General features: G+C 40.7%; 1 protein-coding gene across 8 annotated transcripts in view; it reads left to right on the top strand.

Moving 5' to 3' along the window:
- The window catches only part of LOC135287743 (mediator of RNA polymerase II transcription subunit 13-like), a 49,784-nt gene that overhangs the window by 20,873 nt on the left and 16,155 nt on the right, over positions 1 to 12,756 (top strand). For 2 of the 8 annotated variants that reach the window (XM_064400973.1, XM_064400975.1), the window contains one exon: positions 6,287 to 6,337. The exons of the other annotated variants lie outside the window; for them this stretch is intronic. In XM_064400973.1, the coding sequence (XP_064257043.1) occupies positions 6,287 to 6,337 (51 nt within the window). The remainder of the gene's footprint in view (positions 1 to 6,286; positions 6,338 to 12,756) is intronic. 8 annotated transcript variants of the gene reach the window in all.

Genomic DNA, 12,756 nt, shown 5'->3' with positions numbered 1-12,756 from the left:
ATAATGCCTTAACTTGCTATCTTATGTGATTTTGTCATAGTTCATGTTTTAAGACTTACTGGAAAACAAAAAAACCTGTAAGTTTGACTTTTTTTGCCATGTGATAAAATGCAAAGTGAAACTTGAACTCCCACCTGTAGTCAACATCATGACTTGGATTTTTGTGGAACCTCTGAAAGTAAATTCTAGTTCCTAGGGATGATGATAATAATAATAATAATAATACCCCAGCTCTGGCATAAGATAGTAGCTGATGGAATAAATCACCTCTCCTGTAGAGTCAGGTGAACTCCATGGCACCCCAGGTAAACCTGTGGGGTCAGGACTTGCTCCTTGCTCGAGCTGCAGGATTTGAGCATGATCCAAGGCGAGTTGCAGCGAGTGGAATAGGAGGCAGGAAGAGGCAGGTAGGTCAGAGGTGACAGTGATAAGTTGGTGATTATAGGCTTTGTGTAACTGGGATTGTCCTCAGAGTCACCAGCATGTGGAGCCTTAGCATGATAAAGTTACTTCTGCTGTGTCTGTTATGATCCTGCTTGGGTTTGACTATATCCAGTGTGTATTATTTTCTTTCCGGTGGTGTGTTGTTGCTATGACAAGTCTTAGTTTGTCTGAACTAAAAGGTCTTTTATTAGGCTGATTAATTTTACCTCTATTTTCACCTTGTATCTTGCAAGAAAACAACTGAAGTTTACTAGTTCTGGAATAATAACAGTAGTTTAAAAAGCCCAAGAAAATCATAAGGATCAGGTTCTGGTTTCTTGCAATAATGTTTTTATCCTTGTGGTCTTTAGACCCTCTGGTGACTTGGTGATAAAATTTGTTTCAAGTTCACAGTATATTTTATTTATCAAGTGTGCTTGAATTGTCCCTTATCTCCCACCTGTACCCTGCACTGTTTTAGTCCTGGGTTATGGTATATTAATTTCTTTTCATTCTGTTCTAAGCACTGTTCCAAACTTCCTGCTTTGATGGTTGCCAGATTGTTTATTTGGCACCAGAGCCTGTGAAATCACAGATATGGAGGCCTGGGTACCTTGGGGCGTGTTCCACGCAGGTAGCCCTGTGATCATGTATAATTAAAGAGATGGCTCACAAGTGCTGTGCTGAGCCATTCCACTGACGTTCATTTTTTATGAGACACCTGTTTTGAATGAGGGAATGGGTAATATTTCTACTTACCCAGCAAAGCTTTAATAATATATGCTTTTCTCTTAGTGAAATATAGTTTATTTAATATTTCAAATGCAGTAGATGGGACTTAAGTGTCTTTTTATTTGAGGGGAGTTGCAGGTGATGTTTCTGTTTCTGTTGTAAATTGGTGGAGCTTGTTTATATCTGACATCTTGGTTACAACAATGTGATGCTGCTTGCAGTGGTGGTGGTATGGAAATCCACTTAAATGTCTGGACAGCTGAACCTGCTTCTGCTGGGTGCAGTATGGGGCAGAGTATAGCAAAGCAGCACTGTCACACATTGTTTGCCTGGTTCAAAATTGTATGGAATCACAGAATCATTTAGTTCAGAAAAGACTTCCAAGGTCATTGATTCTAACCTGTGTCTGATCCCCAGCCAGAGCACTGAGTGCCACATCCAGGTGTTCCTTGGACACCTCCAGGGATGGAACTCCACCACCTCCCTGGCAGCCCCAGCCAATGTTCAACACCTTTTCATGCAGAAATTCCCTGGTGTCCAACCTGGGACTCCTCTGGCACACCTGAGGCTGTTCCCTCTCCTCCTGTCCCTGTTCCCTGGGAGCAGAGCCTGACCTCCTCCTGGCTGTCCCCTCCTGTCAGGAGTTGTGCAGAGCCACAAGGTCCCCCCTGAGCCTCCTTTTCCCCAGGCTGAGCCCCTTCCCAGCTCTTTCAGCTGCTCCTGGGGCTCCAGCCCCTTCCCCAGCTCCCTTCCCTTCCCTGGACACGCTGCAGCCCCTCAAGGTCCTTCCAGAACTGAGGGGCTCAGAACTGGACACAGCACTCGAGCTGTTCCTGCATCCAGGCTGGAGCCTTCAGAGCAGTAACTTCTAAGTGGAATTCAATCTGAAACTCGTTTGTTGTCATGTGTGTAAATCCTACAAGGATAGATTTCCTTGTTCTATATTAAAAGCACATTGCAACACTTGTAGTGACTTATCAGGTATAGTTCAAATGTAAATTGTGTAAGTGTTGTACATTTTCTGCTGATAGAGCTGTTGGGCTCTGCTCAGTACATTTTAGACTTCTAACATCAGTAATGACTAATATTGAGCCTCAAATTCTGCCAGAACAAGGCATTTATGTCCATTGATTCCTTGAGATAGGACAAAGGACACAGTTTGTGTTCACTGCTTCATGCAGCCAGGAGGAACAAGTTTCTTCTGATTTTTGTTATAAACAGGCCACAATACTGAGCTATTTGATAGTTGAAATTAGCTTCCTGAAAATCTAAAGGGCTTTTCCATGTGGGCATACAAACAGAAAATAAGAAAATTACTGAAGCAGAGTTTTCCTTGCCTGTCAGCTGGGCCAGGGTAACACAATGCATTTTTCTGGCATAACATGCTCAGGAAATGAGCTGCTTTGGCTTAAAATGCTGTTCCTGCAGGTTGAATTGTCACTGTGACTTAGAGTTCCATTGCCAGAACTTTGTTCTTGTGCTGTATTCACTTCTTCAGGAGTACAAGTCCCAGGAATCTGATGCTGCAAATCCAAGAGGAAGACTAGAGTCTAACCAAAACATTGACATCTGAGATATAGGGACTATAGGGAATAATGTCTGTTAGTAAGGTCATGAATTCTTATCAAGAAAAAAGTTTTGGATTTCTCTTTTCTTGCCTAGGATTTGTGCTTTGAAAGAGAAATATTTTAGTGATAATTAAATTCTAAAGAATTTAATTTTTAAATGTTATGTTTTATTAATTCAAGTCTAAATTATATTTTTTTTTTCTGGATAAGAGAGTCACTCCAGTAGTGCTGTGTGATACTTAGTGCTTTGAGTAAACAGAGGAAAAGTCCAAACTGAGGCTTTGCTTTCAGAAGCACTTCAAAAACTTTTGCTCATGAACTCTTTCTCTTTATAACACTGAAGGTTTGGTAAACAACAAATCTGCCATTAATAAAAGAATTTCAAATAGTCATAGGGAAACCAACTTAGTGTTTGTAAACAGGAGGTGTGAGGAGAGTTGTTTATGTAGTAGCTTTCCAAAACTGTGGATAATTAAATGCTGTCATGGGAGATTAAGTAAAAACAATTATTTGCAGAGCAGTTATAGATCAGTGGAGTGGTTGGATTAACCAAGCAGCTGGGAACTTCAGAGGTCTCTCTTGCACATTCTCCTACATTTCTTCTTCCTGCCAGCCTTGACTGTGGTGTTCTGATTTTTATTGTGCTGGCATTTAAAACTGGATGAGAAGTTGAAGATTTTTATTCAATCCTGGGTGGAAAAAGCTGATTGGGGTGGGGTCAGTGAGTGGGGAAAAACTGGAGTGGCTCTATAAATCTGAAAAAGTTGGGTGTGCTTAAGTTTGTTGAAGTTTGGTTTTCTGAAAGATAAATGCTATTTAATGATATTGCCTGGAGAAGTTTGGCAACTGTTCCAGCCACAGTACCTTTTCCTATAAATCCATTTTTTTGTACATCTGACAGAAGAAGTGGAAGGAGAGGAGGGAGTGTCTGACTGTTGGCAGCGTTTTTGACAGGAACTTTGTGGATTTGCAAGTTGCAGAGCTCTCATTTGCATTTGGTGACCAAATACCATCTGAAGCATCACGGAGAATTTAGACTCAACTCTTGGGTTTTCTCTCTTCTCCCACCCCTGCCCTAGACCCTGTGGGTTCCACAGAGATTATAGGGAAGGGAGATCTGTTCCTCAGTTCCCTTCTTGGCTTTTGCAAAGAGCACTTTGCCCTGACATTTTACACCACTCCAAGAGTTGGACTTGATGAACTTATGGGTCTCTTTCAACTCAGAATAATCTGTAATTTTCTGACAATTTTGTCTATCAATTTATAATCTCTGTTCTGGATTTATGGATGTATTCCACTTGGTCTGCTGCATTTGTGGTACAGAATATTGGCATTCTCAGGGACTATTATGTGTACCACTTCTGAGAATACAGGTTGGAGACTGTAAGCACAGCACTGGAGGTGGACTCTGGAAGGCTGGCAGGAGATAGGAGCTTGAAAATGAAGACATTCTGGGTGTTTGATAGTTCTTTAGGTAAAACTACATCTTTCTATCAGCTTAGTAGCTTGTGTGCCTGAACTCACTGATTCTGGTAGGTAGTTGGGATTTCCATCTATGTATTGCACATGATCCATTAATTTCTGGAGCTGCTTCCCCAGAAAAATGATACTATTTCAATTTCTGCTGTGTAGAATGTAAGAATTTGGATGTAAATGCTTATGAAGAATAGATGATCTTGAATGAATTAGGCAATTCTTTCTTGAAAGATTATTGTACAGGATCTTTGCAGCTTGGTAAGTTTAAAAACGTAGCTGAAATTTGAGCTATGACAGGAAAATCCTGGAGCTTTGGCTCGTTCCTGTTTATGAATTCTTGGCATATCAGGTTGGCGCAGCCACAATCCCCTGGTGCTGATAAAAGTGAGGAGGGAAAAATGCTGCCTGTAGGAAGAGCTGTGTGCAGGGCACCCACATTAACCCATGTGGTTGTGCCCAAAATTAACTTCTCTTATTGTTTCTCTATCTGAAATTTGCTGATTTTTACCTACAGGAAAGCAGAACATTGTCAGCTCTGTTTTTAAGGGTGTTTCCTGAGGAGAACAACTTGCCCCAGAACTCAGTTTAGTTGTGTCTATTCCTGCTAGGAAGGGTTCTTGATGCTCTCTTATGAACTGCCAGATTTCCAAGTTTCATTTATCAGTCAAGTCTTCTAAATCAAGTCAGTGTTTAACCTGTAAGTGGTAAGTAGTAGGTGGTCAGCATTTAGTAGGGATTAAAAGAAAAACAATGTAAAACTTGGAAAAAATTATATTTTTTGTTTCCACTAATGTAAAAGAGAATAAAGTAGTGAAAAATCTACTTTCCATTTCAATTTGGGCCTATTTAAAGTTCTTTCAGGGTACTGTCTTACTTCTGCAATTGTGAGGAATTTGGAGCTCTGTCAGGAATTAGAGTATTTTCTAAGCTCTGTGTAGTGAGATGTGTTAATCGTTGAATGAGAAGATGTTTCTGTCTATTCAAACATATTTTAAGTGTGTGAAGCAATGCATGAAATGAAGACTGACCTCCCTTGCTGTGAAATGGGTGTTCAAATGAGAGTGCTCTTCAGTCTTTTCATTCTACCATGAGATTATGGCAGGGGGCAAGAAGGGAGGGAGTTGCTGCTGGAATTGCATTACCCCTGACTTGGAGACTTCCTTGGATTTGCCCGAAGGTTATTCCTGGGATCCCTGGGCTTTGGTGAAAACATGGGATGTGTATTACAACAATTTTCTGCACTCTGAGTAACTCCAAAAACCCCAGAACTCTTGTCATGCCCAGAGGTACCAGGAACGAGAGCAGCCAGGGCATGGAAAAGCAGTTCATGAACAAGGAATAAAGGATCTGAAATGCAAGGCTTTTGGAAGGCTTTCCATCTAAAAAGCAGCAATGAATATCAAACAGCTGAGTACCACTTATTAATAATTTGGAGTGAAATCTGAAAATGGTTAATTGCCGGTTCTTGAGTGCAGAGTGGAATTAACAAGTAGGTTCCTGTGACAGAAGACTTTATTGGAATATTAAGTTACTGAAAAGTCTGTTTCTGGCTTGATTATTTTCAATAAGATAAGTGATTTGCATTTTCTTAATTGCCTAGCATAGATTATTCCCAAAGACATGAAAATAAAATTCAACTTTTCCATTCTTTTGGCTAGGAGATGGGATTGAAAAGTGAATTCCTTCTTTCTCAGCCTGCAGAATTGTTCTGTGACCCTTATATCTGACACTGGTAATTGGTGTCCAGTGATTGCCAGTTGAAGTTCAGCTTAGACAAAATAAAATTTTCTTTTAAACAGGCATATTAAATGAGGTGATTATGCCATCATTTGGGATTAAGGAATTGCTTCATGGGAAAATGCCAACTCCTTTTGTACCCATGAAGTTGACAAGAGCCTGATTGTGTTTTGCTTAATTTTGTTTTGCTTTCTTTTAAAAATAAATGTTCTTCCCACCACTTCTACTCCTTTTACTTGTAAGTTGGGTTATGGGAGTCTTTAAAAATATTTAAAAATATTCCAAACATTTATTGGAATGTTTGGAATAATGATTGCACTTACCTTTGCCTTAATTCCTCTTTCCTGCAGTGGTGTTGTCTCCACATGAACAGGGAATCTTAGCGTTCAGAGCAGGATCCAGTGAGTACATGTGGCATTTATGAATTCATTACCAATTCTAGTCAAGAAATGGACGTAACTGATCCGTGTGGGTCCATTCCAGCTCAGGATATTCCATGGATCATTCTCACATGGTGTGTTTTCCCTCTTCTTACAGCTGGCAATATCTAAAGCTAAAAAGTCTGGTCTTTATTAAAAAGTCTGAAATCTACCAAAGGGCCATATGTAAAAAAGCCTCATGCTTTTTGTTGTTTTATTTTATTTGTATCACTCAAGAATTAATATCTTAATTTTGTTCATGGCTGGGAATTTGGAGGTTTTCCTGTTGATTGCAACAAATTACCTAATGAAAACAGTTTAGAGGAAAGACACTGATGGAAGGCAAAGCCAAGAAATTCTCTACTGAATCCATGTGCTTCCTCATAATCTTTCTGCTTTCCAAATACAAGCTCAGTTCAACTGAAATAGTTGAAATTTTGTGTAATTAACCTTTAGGTTTTATTTGCCACACAATAGTTCCTGTTTTTCTCTGGTGTTTTTGTGAACAAAGGACTTAGTATTCCAGAGATAACATTAACAGCTGCCTTCTGGATGGACATTTGATGATCCTTTGGCAGAACTGTGTCAGCAAAGCCAGACTTAGAGCAAATCCAGGCTATTTAAGCTGGGATAGAACTGTGGGAGTGGAACTGCCAGGAAAGCACTGGAAATCCAAAGCAAGGTTCCAATAGCTGGGAATCCCTCCCATAACAGCAGAGTGAGGTGTTACTAATGAATCCAGGAGAACTATTGTGTAAAATGGGCTTGGAATTAACTGGACTGCTGAGAACAAACTCAAGTCCAAATTTTGAATGTAAATAAAATTGATGTGTTACCACAGGCAATTTGGTGAACCATGAAAAACGAGACATTATGCTGCAGCTGCAGCAAAGCAGTATATAAAGGATTTATATTCTAGTTATATGAAAATTAAACAATCATTAAAATACTGTATTTTTAAAAGTGCTGCTCAGGGAGGGGGGAAATGAAAAAAATCCAATCAGTAGAATTTATTTTTCAACAATGTATTGGGCAATATCAGCCACAGTAGCTGATGTTTTTTCCTTTAGGGAATCTCTTTTTCCAGTGAAATGAATTCACTTAACTGTGTGAAGTAAATCTAAGTTAGCTTGAAGTGAAATCTGCATTAATAGGGCTCATTACTAATGTTTGTATTTGGATGTATTGAGTAATTCTAAGAACCCAGGGTAAGATCTACTGGAAAATTCAGACTTTAAAAATAGATGGAATGCCACCTTCTGAAGAAAATTATTAAAAAATTGCATACAATTGTATTTCAGTAATGGCATTTTTAGAATAATTAATGAACTTTAAGTGACAGTGATGGTGCTGGATTGCAAACAGAAAACACTGAAAGACAGCTCTGATTATGTTAACACATCATTCCTCTTTAGAGAGAGATGGTTTTCATTATATAAAAGTCACTTTCTTTATAATGAAGTTCCTGTTAAAGGTCATAAATCTTACCTAGAGAATTCTTGTACCCCAAGCCTGAGACTGGTTTCATTTTAAGGGGGCTTCATTATACACCTGCACTTACTTATCCTGGGATTTGACTGTAATCTGTAGGACAAGTACCTTGGATACCTGGCAGTGTGTCCCTGTAGCAATTCCCAGATGTGATCCATGGCTCGGGGTGTCAGTGATCAGCCAGGAAAATGGGAGGAGAGGCAGCTTTGGAAATGTGGAGTTTGTTCCTGATGTTCATTGAAACCTCAGGGCCCTGAAACTGGAATATAGCCTTTCCAAAGAAGCAAACAAAACCATATTTCTGCATGGAATGGAGAGGAGGAGCAAGTGGAAGACAACTGAGTACGTGGGATAGGTTAAGAATGAAGGTGGATTCTTACCTTTGCTCTTTGCCCATGGGAAATGGGGGTTTCAGAAGGAAAAGGCTGGAGTTGTGCTGTTAGTTAAATATTAGTCTCTTGGTTAAAAAAACCAAAACAAACCAAGCACCCGTGTGTTGCGGTCACTCATATAATGATAAGTAGAGCTTTGAGTGGAACTGTAAAATTGATTTTCAAGGCTGAAATGCTCAGTAGTTTCAAGTGAAGGTACAAACCAGAGGAAAGGCACGCTGCAGGGTGGGCACAGCTGAAATGCTTTTGCCTCTTTGTTGATGTAAACTGTTATGAATAAAAAAGTTATCAATTTTTTTTTTAAGGTTGCAAAGTTAAAAAAAAGTTGAATCAATTGCTGTTAAATTGAAAGTTACCTGCATGTTGCAGCCACCTGTTGTTAAGAGCTCTTCTTCAATTACCTGTTAATGGTTGGTGATTAGCCATTGTCCCCTCTAATGCTTGCCAGGGGTGTTACCAGACCCCGCAGGCAGCAGGGGAAGGGGAGTGACATCAGAGCTAGTATGCAGATGAGAATGCATTTCACAAGGAGCCAACATGGAATTAAGAGACCTAAGTGACATCTAAGGACAAGGAGCTTAATCCAGTATCTGCTAAGATCCTTTTACTTCTCACCCCAACCTGAAAAGGTCATAACTAGAAAGAGGACCTGGAATGTTAGACTGAAAAAGCAGGAATTTCCTACTCTCCCATGAGGACAGAATCCCCAGCTCTGCCTGCAGACCAGCAGACACAGCTGCACCATCCTCCTCCTCCTCAGTGCCACTCCTGGGAGCAGCGGCGGCGTGGGCGCGACCCATCGGCTTCTCCCCACCTGAGCTGATTGTTTTTAATAAAGGCATTAAAACGGAGAAAGATCTCCTGCCCCATTAATTTCATAAACTACACTTAAATGTGTCCTTGGGGCTGAGCAGAGCCAGCAGGAGCTGCAGCCCAGGTCTGGGTGCCGAGCCTGGCTCAGAGCAGCAAAGGCTGCGGTGCTGCTTTGGTCCCCCCAGTGCCCTGCAGCTGTCCCTGCGCTCCCTCAGCTCAGGGCTGCTGGGAGCCTGGCACAGTTTCAGTTTCTGTTCCAGTGCTGAGGGCTGGGAGCTCCCTGAGCTGCCTCTGCCTCCTGCCAGCCCTGCCTCTGCCTTGGCAGGAGCCCAGTGCTGGGCTGGGCCCTGGCACAGGCACCTCGGGTGTTCCCTGGCTGTCCCGACAGCCATTCCTGCTCCCCTTCCCAGCCCTGATCTCTCTGCTCCTCCTGGACAGTGTTTGCACCAAATCCTGGGACATTTATTGCTTTGGAATAGTCAGTGAGCCAGAGGAGTCAAACTGAAATGCTGCAGCTTTCTACAACAAATTGATGGGTGGATCATACAAATAACCACACACAAGTAGCACCTTAAATTCCTGGAGAAATTGAAGTGTGAATTTAATATAATAAAGTGCTTATATTGATAAACTTGGGCTTAGAAGGAAGAACAGAAGGTGGCAGGTGTGGCAGTTTCTAAGCAGGAAATAAATGTCAGATTTGCAATAAAACATATCTATTTTGTAGGTGTTCCATGACATTCTGGTTGCTTCTGAAACACAAGTAATGGAACACCTTTTCCACCAGGGAAAATTCCAGTCACAGGTGATGAAAGGGTCATTGTACAGGATTGTTTTACTGGAATGGCTTTAAGAATTTAATACTTATTCTTTAAAGATCTCTAAAGAGATGGGAAGTATGAACAGTGCTATTGTGTCAACAGGGCAGCAGCAGGGCTAGGAGTCTGATGGGTTTATGGTTCTGGAGAGCTGGAAAGAAAATTTCTTGGTCCCTTTGGAGTTTGACAAAAATTATTCTATGCAATACTTGACTACATATGTCAATGAAATTCCCTGGAATGTGTTCTCTAAAGCAGCTGAAGGGGAAGTGTGTGGTGTTTGTCTGCTCTGTCATTTTTTCATCTCTTCTATATGAAAAGGATGTGATTTCTGATATTGTGGTAATGAGCAGTGTGACTGTAAAGCAAGCTTGGCTTCTGTATTTGAGTGATGTCCTCTGCTCATATTAAGAGATGGAGGTGATGTAGGACTGTGCTGGGATAGAATGGTGAAGGGCTTAATTGACAATCCTGCCCTTTCCAGAGATATTCCTGAGAGTTCTGCCACTTTAACTGGCTGCTGGTGAAGAGGAATCTTTGTTCCTGATGAAAGCTTTATAGGTTTTCTTTAATGTGTAGTTGGCTTATTGAAAGATAACTTCTTATTTTTATTTTCTACTAACATTATTGTTTGAATAACTTACAAGTAACTTCAGGCTTCAGGATTCTCTTGCCATCCTTAGCAGCCCTGAGTTGGGAGTCTAATTTGGATTTTCTATACAAAGCAAAGTAAGATTTCCATTGCTGCACCATACTAAAATAAATGAAATACTTCACTAAAACTGGGGTGTCCTGAAGTGATCTCACCATCATTGCTGCTGCTTCTCTGCTGGTATTGATGCTTCCAGCTTCAGTAAGGCCCTCTGGTCCTCTGCACAAACCCATGGAATTTATACCCACAAGGTTTTGCAGTCAAAATGCAGGAGTTCCCACTCATTTATTCCTGTTTTTTGAGAAATAGTGTATTCAATAATTAATAAGCAGGTGAGGTAAAGCTGAGAGTAATAAACAGCAGCATGTTTGAGATGTCTCCCCAGAGAGCCTTTGTACTTGGACAAGCTGTCCTTGGAAGTGGAAAACTTCCAGACAGATATCCCCTGTCCCAGGTGTAGGTGGAATTATGGCTCAGTCCCTCTCTGCCTTTTTCCTAAACTAAACCAGACTGCAGGAAGCATTATTTTATTACTATTTCTTTTGCTGCAAACCACAGTTAAGGCCTGGAAAGTGTGAAGAAAAATGTTTTGCCTGCAAGACTTTGCTACTTCATCTCAAAAGTAATGCACTCTAGTACTGAAATTCCTAATCCTTCCCCTTTTGGTATAGGGGTTCCTGCCTGGCCTTGTCCTGGGAGGTTCTCAGTGAGCCCACAAAGGGGTAATTGGTGAGCAAACATTACACTCAGCACTGTTTGCTTGTCCTGTCCCAGACAGCTGTTGTAGGATGGCTGAGCCTGGAGGTGAGACTGCCCACATTCAAGGGCTCAGATTATTGTGTGGGAACAGCAGAGACAAAAATTCTGGTGCTTAGAGGCATGCTAAATATATATTTGTATTTTAAAAAAATCATTACTGCCTTAAAAATAAGTGACTTTTGAGTTTAATATGAATTTACATAAGTCCAGTTTTTCAGTTTTCAATGAGTTCTTGCAATTATATTACACATTTATTTATTCCTGCATAGTAAACATGCCAGCAAACCTGTGTTATAAATCCCCATGAGAAACGTTAATTTGCTTAATTTTCCCTCTTCAGGTACTGACTACAGTTTACATTTTGTCATTAATGCACTGAACAGGAGTTCCTGTAAGTTTCTGAAACTCAAAATGTTAAAATTAAGCACCAACCCCAAACTGCCACTTGCTGCCTCTTTGGGATTCCTGCTTGTGCTCCCCAAATGCTGGAAGAAGCAACTGAATTTTTTTAGTAGCTTCTTGTGAATTTACTTGCTTTGTTTATTTGACATGTAATCACTTCACTGAAAAAGTGGAGACCTTGGCTTACTGGTACATTGGGAAATCTGGAAGCTCTTCATTGTCCAAGATGGCATTTTCTGGAGCTGGCTGGATATCAGAGCTGTGAAGCTGATGTAGAGGGGCTGTGGAAGGAGCTGCCCACAGAGGAGGCTCCTTGATTCATTTCTGTGTGAGTCCAGAATCTTCCAGGGCTCAAACTGCTGAGCTTGGGAGTTCTCTGCTGTCATTTGTCTTTGTTTTAATGGGATTGAGGAATTATGTGTGCATTTTCTTTCAACTAACCAGCCTGATAAAAGCAGGCACAACTGAAGAGCCCATAAATTGTCAGCTCTTCTGTTCCAGCAGAAGTGCTTTGATGGCTCTGCAGATTTTACATCTTGGTGCATATATTTAGCTGCCCTGCAAAGGTGAGTAAGACTAGAGAGTAGTTTATGTAATCAGTGAGCTGAGGGTCTCCCCTTGGGAATGTGTCTGGGGGAAAGTGGATCTCAGCTACAGGGCAGTTCTAAAGGAGAAATCCCTGGCACTTCCAAGCAGAAACAGAAGCTGTTGCCTCAAACACTGGAGTAACTTCATTGGAACTAATAATGTCTGGTATGGATATTTTGGCTGTATCAGTCTTGGGTTCAACTTTTGCTGCTGCTTTGCAAAATGTCTGCCCGTGTCCTGCAGCTGTTAAGACTCACCAGTTTTTTGTAAGTTTGATATCGATCTGATTTTTCAAGTAGGAACTGCTCACTGTATCATGGCATCTGGAACCCTTTGTATTTAATGAATTCATCAGGTGTTTGTTATGTGATATCATTAAACCACTTAATGCTTTTCAGAACTTCATTCTTTCTGCATGGCATGTTTATGCATTCAATTTTATCTTTACTATTAATTCAAATTAAGTATTGGCTTGAGAGTTTATGT

The sequence above is a fragment of the Passer domesticus genome, chromosome 31 (assembly GCF_036417665.1).
Source record: "Passer domesticus isolate bPasDom1 chromosome 31, bPasDom1.hap1, whole genome shotgun sequence".
In the NCBI taxonomy this organism is placed as follows: Eukaryota; Metazoa; Chordata; class Aves; order Passeriformes; family Passeridae; genus Passer; species Passer domesticus.
This window is presented reverse-complemented; position numbering and strand designations above follow the sequence as displayed.